Raw genomic sequence first — 6,598 nt, 5'->3', positions numbered from 1 at the left:
TTGAAACATTTAGTGCAAGAAAGAAGTGAAAGGTAAATTCTGCAGTGTGTGATTTATGAATAACCATCCCTGACATCAAGAGCATGACAGAATCTGAAACGACGAGAAAAAAAAAAATGACAGCATAAACTAAAATAGCTAAAAATCAGGAAAACAAAAATAACTAAAAAGAGAACAGAAGAAATGGCGAGTCAAAGTGGAAATACAGAAACTGACGGAGATTCAGTTCAGAGAAATGTGACCCGCGTTTGATGAAGCCATGTGTGTGTGTGTGTGTGTGTGTGTGTGTGTGTGTGTGTGTGTGTGCTTTTATTCCCACAGGAAATGATGGAAACCGCTATTTATACCTGACTGTCAGGAATGAAGCAGAATGACAGATGAAAACAGGTAAAGGAAGTAAACAGGTATGAAGTATCACGCTAAATTTTTTTTCTCAACATTTTTGTAATTTTTTTATGCTCTAAATACATTCAGAATAGAACTACAGTGTTCAATAACTCTTTCCAATCACAACAAAACAGAGATTAAATGGCAAAAAACAGCTTATATCATAAATATTGTATGAGAGGAAGCGGCTATTTTTATTTAACTACCATACATGATCGCTAGAATACGGTTTAAAGATCATTTTGTTAAAAAATCTTTCTTTGAGATGCGTTAAAATGTTGTAAAGTACTATCAAACATGAGTAACATTCAGTTCTCAACTCTAAAAGAGCATTTATGAAGTAGCCTAAGTGATTAAAGATTAACATTAAAAGTGGACTTAAATGTCTTTAAGGTTTTATGTTTTAACAGTTTATTTTCCTAATACAATTAACTATTATTTAAAATGACAATTTGATTCCACCTGATGTGGTTACCTTGAATGTTTTATTTCTACTTTTACTTTAACATTAACATTAACAGAACATGCCTACACACTGTAATTAAATAAATAAATAATTTCTCACATTTAAGAGTGCAGCGCTGTAAACACTTACTGGATCTATCACTACAACCACAGTGATGTATGATAATTCACAATTTAGATGCAAAACCTGCAAAAATGAATAGAAGCCGCCGTAAACAATTTCCACCTATTTTAACTTAAAAACTTAGTTTCAGTGGCTGCCTTAAATTTAAGTCATTTAAGTCATAGAATTATATAAAACTGACTAAAAATCGAGCTGAATCTCAGCTGAACTAACTTATTTTTTTTTAAAGCTGAAACTTATTTAGTAATGTTAAAGCATAAGTTGCCATGACTTACAGATCATATAATATTTAATAGGGAATAATAATAAAAACATATTTGCTTATTTTTATCTCATAATTCTGACTTTTTTTTTCCAGAATTGCAAGTTTACAGGCCTATCTCACGATTCAGAATTTATAACTCACAACTATAGCTTCCATAGTAATGCATGCAAATCAACTGAGGCTGCTGACATGACCGTGCTCAGATCAAGCGTGTGTGTCTTCATCTGCTCGGCTCTCTGTGCAGTGTGTTCACTAGAGAAATCTTTTATGACGCTGTAGTAAATTCTATGAAGGTAATATGATGTCATAAAAAATCGCATGCGCAGTGAAGATTGTGCACTGCAAGCGTTAATTAAATTTGCATGTGCAAGAGAAGATTTGTAAAGGTGTAAATCGCCTTTTAACAGTAAGAAAAAAATATTTGCAGCATTTTACTGTTATTCGTCAGTGTAATGCTTGTATTGTGAAACTGCAGCTTCGTGCTAATGCAAAATAAACAGGATCTGTGTTCTACTGACTTCCTTTTTTCCACGCTTACACTTTAGGCACGTTTTTTTCGCGCACAAATACGGCCAAAAGCACTGCAAGCCTGTGAACAGCAATTTGCAACCGAAAGCAACAGAGTCAGGAACTGCAAAACAGATTAATTGTGTAAAATTAAACTTTGTGTAAAATAATAAACTGTTGCAAATGTCTAAATGGCTTGTTGTGTGCATGGGGCAAAAAAGTTCCTGAAATAACCCGATTTGTACAGTTGCGTCTTTCTTTTACCTGCGCTTCCCGTTTTGGCACGATTCTCTCACTCATTGAGGTTTGCAAGCGCGAAGAGGAGGGCGGGTCCACCTTCTTCATCTAGCCAATCAAATGAGCTTCTCGCTGACTCTCGATTTACTCTTATCTGATTGGTTCAATAAACACAGTCACCAGAACAGATCAGAAAAAAAACGTGCCAAAAGTGTAAGCGCGGAAAAATGGAAGTCAGAAGAACACAGATACTATTATACAGAAGCTGCAGTTTCACAATACAAGAATTACACTTACGAATAACAGTAAAATGCAGCAAATATTTTCTTCTTACAGTTGAAAGGCGATTTACACCTTTACAAATCTTCTCTTGCGCATGAAAATTTAATTTAATTTTACAATCTTATGTACACTTTCACAAATCTTACCCTGCGCATGCGATTCTTTATGACATCTTATTACCTTCATACACATCTTCCAGCTTGGCCCTGATCTGACCTGCGTTTGCAGTCGCAGAGCCTCTTGAAAGCAGAGCGAAACTTCTGCGACATGGCGTTGTAGATGATGGGGTTGACGGCGCTGTTGGTGTAAATGCACATGCGACAGAAGAGCAGGAACCAGGTGTTGAGATACGGCGGGTCCATGAGCGAGTTCACCACCACTAGAGTCCGGTACGGCATCCAGAGGACCGCGAACAGAATCACCACCACCGCCAGCATCTTCGTGACCTGTGGGAGGAAGACAAGCGTGAGCTGCGCTAGTCTCGTTTGATTATGTATTTGATTGGGACAAAGCGTGTTAATGAACATTAGTATAACATATTAAATGTAAACAAGCCGGATTATTGCAACATTGCTAATTTACATCAGAATAATAGAGGTCACCTCAAGGTCACTGTGCTGTTTTCTGCTCCCAAAGTCTAAGGCATTTGTATTAAAGTAAATTAACAGATAATAAATACATAATTTGCAATTGTTTATATTTTCTTAACATTTCATAGACATACATAAATAAATAAATAAATAAATGGTTTCTTTATATTTTCTATAGACATAATTTAATAATTTATATATATGAAATGTATTATGTTATTTATTGGCATTTATTGTCTATTTATATCAAATAAATTATATAGACATGAAAATAAATATATAAATATTAATATGTATGTTTTCTTTCTTTATATTATCTGCTTATTATGACAATGTATATAAAATAAGTTACATAGAAATGAAAATAAATCAACATTAAAATAACTAATATGTTGTTTAACTTAAAGTCTTTGTGCAATGTAACTATATAGTGAAAATATTTAAATATCAATACATATGTTTTCTTTATATTTTCTGTTTATTATGTTAATACATTTCAGATATGTATATATATATATTATTTTCTTTCTTTATATTTTCTATTTATTATGTCAGTTTACATCAAATAAATTACATAGACATGAAAATAAATATAAACTGTTTTCTTTCTGTATATCTTTATATTTTCTATAATTGACAATACATTTGATATACAAATACACTCTCACACACACTCACACACACACACACACTGTAAAATACTATATGGTTTATGCTGCCTTAAGATTTTAAGTTTCAACTTGGATTTTTGAGTCACCACAACAACAAAAACACAAAATTTTAAGTTGTGATAACTAATTAAAACAATCTTTCTTTCTTTCTTTCCTTCCTTCCTTCCTTCCTTCCTTCCTTCCTTACTTCTTTCTGTAGAATGGACATGACAGACCAAACCTGTTTTCTGGACGTCGCTGCGCTGTTTGTTTTGCAGGACACCTTCACTGAACTCTTTCGTCGGCTCTGATGGACCGAGAGCCTTTGCTCTGAGAGATTCGACGGCAGCGGATCTCGAAACAAAATCCTGGCGATCAGACCGTACAGAACCGAAGCCACGACGAGAGGAATGACATAAAACAAGGTGAAGTCCAGAAAGTAGATGGGCATGTAGAGGTTCCTGGACACCCGGTAGCCACACCGGACCACGACGCCGTTCCCATAAACCGTCTCATTCGTGTCCACCAGGAAAAACCACATGATGCAGTACAGAGACGTGAAGATCCAGACGCAGGCGATGATCTTCTTGGCTCGGGACATGGTGCAGATGAACTGGGCTTTGATGGAGTGGCAGATGGCGATGTAGCGCTCGACGGTGAACGCCGTGATGGAGCAAGACGAGACGTTGATGCCCAGATACTGCAGGAACGTGATGCAAACGCAGCCGGCGTATCCGTAGATCCACGAAGCCACGACCTCGGAGATGTTGGGCAAACCGGCGGCCAGAAGCACGGTCAGATCGGCCACCGCCAGACTCACCAGGTAACAGTTAGTTGCAGTCATCATGTGCTTGCTACGGATCACCACTAAAACCACCATGGCGTTCCCAGCGATTCCCACCCCGCAGATCAGCAGAGACAGAGAGATGGTGACCACCTGAACCTCCAGCGGGTTCTCCGGCATCGTGGAGTTTCTGTCGGGATGTGTCGAGGTGCTGTTATCCATCGTGGCGTTTCCCATTTCAGCCGTCTCAACTAAATCCTGGAGAAAGTTTGAGAGAAGTGAGATTAAGAGCACACGTTTGAGAAGATATGCATGAAACGTCACTCACTGAGATGCTGGATGATCCAGTGAGAGGAAAACGAGGCGACTTCTTCTCCAGAGAGATGCAGCATCTACTGAGAAAACAAGCCTCTGTCCTTCTCTTCTCTCCTCCTCTTTCACTCACTTCCAATGAATCCCTCTCCTCTCTCTCTCCTGATTCTTGTCTAAAGCTTTGTGTTCGGTTAGAAATAGTTCAATAAATGCAAATTTAAAAGCCTATTATGCAAAATTCTCTTTTATACTGTAAGGTGTTTGAACTCAGTTGTGTGTCCACAGTGTGTAAACAAGCCTATAATGGTACAAATCCACCCACTCCTTTTTTTATAATCCCATGAAATACATTTCATTTATGAAGGAAATATGCCGAAGAAAGTCGTTTAAAGGGGTCATATAATGCCATTTTTGTACAAGCTAATATGTTTCTTTAGGGTCTAAATTAAAAGTTTGTAATATACTTTAATTAAAAATTCTCATTAGTATTGTAAGAAAACACTAATTTTACCTGGTCAAAAACAGCTCTGTTTTCAGCACGCCGTTTCAGTGCATGTGTCTTTAAATGATAATGAGCTTTGCTCGCCCCGCCCCTCTGTTCTGTGCGGATAATAATAACACAATAACCATAACGCGACGCATTGTTCATTATAAACGTGGGATTATGAATTATATTGAGAACGTCGTACATAGAAAACATGCCGTAATGTACCCTGAGTGTAAACAGCCGCATTTATCGTGAAGCGTGCAAGCGATTTGCAAAGATTAATATAAATATTAATATAAAGGTTAATAAAATGTTACACTCACTTCTTCTTCTGGAGGTGCAGCAGGAACATGGATAGTTGGTACTGATCCTTTTTTCAGGAGCAGCTTCTTAGCAAAACCAGCTTTATAACGTTACTGACCCTCGTTTGTAAAGCAGTCTGGTGTGTGAAATGATTCGCGCAAACATGAAAGCATTGACGTTGATCGTGGGGAATATTCCCTTCGAAAACAAACTCAGCCACTGTGTCTTCAGCGGTTCAGATTTAGGAACATCAAAATGATGCTGTGTTCATTATTACACCCAAGAACAGAACACCACAATCGCTTAGACGCCATTCTGCTCATAGACAGTGCTCCAACGTTTCAACAATGACCGCGCCGGTCCGCACGGACTATGATTATGATTAGTATTACTATAATCATATATGATAATCATCATATATGATTATGATTATGACTATGGGGGGGCGTCGATTTTGTGACGTCCCTAAATCAAACGGCTTGATTTGAGATGGGGATAAACATATAAGAAGATTAAAAAAAACACTAGATGGATTTTTATCATTTTATGATGGTTGTGTACAGGCACTTCCAACACACATTTCAGTACAATCAACTTGTAAAAGTGCATGTACCATTATATGACCCCTTTAAGATTTATATACTTGCACAAATTTTTTACGCCGGACTGCTTCACAAACGCTGGATTTGCACAAAAGTTGTTTCTGAAAGATTTTTAGATTAACATGACGGTGCATGCTAGCCGATGATGCTAGTCAACTTAACTCCACAACAACTACATACATTTATCCACTAACCATTCAGAAACGCAGTTGCATTCTAAGAGTTCTTCTTCCTAAAAAAACTTCTTCCTGAGTCTCTCCATCAGTGTCCGACTCCGGTTCAAACATGTAAAGCTGAACACCGATACTGACAATTTCTGACATTTTAGCTGGGTAAGATTCTCCAGTTTTGTTGTTGCCAGAGCATCCGAAGCACGAGCTGTAAATGCTCCGCCCTCTTCTGGAAAGGGGGAGGAGAGAAGCAGCTCATTTGCATTTAAAGGGACACACACAAAAAGAGCGTGTTTTTGCTCACACACAAATAGGGGCAAATTTGACAAACTATAATAAATGATATGTGGGGTATTTTAAACAGAAACTTCACAGAAATATTCTGGGGACACCTGAGAATTATATTACATCTTGGGAAAAGGGGCATAATATG

The 6,598-nt window shown here is 37.4% G+C and overlaps 1 protein-coding gene across 1 annotated transcript; it reads right to left on the bottom strand.

Annotated features, from left to right (window-relative positions):
• Positions 1 to 2,403: 2,403 nt before the first annotated feature.
• LOC311065791 (thyrotropin-releasing hormone receptor) lies at positions 2,404 to 4,724 on the bottom strand. The gene is made up of 3 exons (XM_084086538.1): positions 4,620 to 4,724; positions 3,749 to 4,549; positions 2,404 to 2,713 (listed from the first exon to the last, which is right to left on the bottom strand). The coding sequence occupies exons 2-3, from the start codon at positions 4,526 to 4,528 to the stop codon at positions 2,450 to 2,452; spliced, it is 1,044 nt and encodes a 347-aa protein (XP_083942664.1). The 5' UTR covers positions 4,529 to 4,549; positions 4,620 to 4,724; the 3' UTR covers positions 2,404 to 2,449.
• Between the last annotated feature and the right edge of the window lie 1,874 nt (positions 4,725 to 6,598).

Source organism: Abramis brama (assembly GCF_963993115.1).
Source record: "Abramis brama genome assembly, chromosome: 16".
NCBI lineage: Eukaryota > Metazoa > Chordata > Actinopteri > Cypriniformes > Leuciscidae > Abramis > Abramis brama.
Note: the sequence above shows the minus strand (reverse complement) of the source record. Positions and strands in the feature narration are given on the sequence as shown.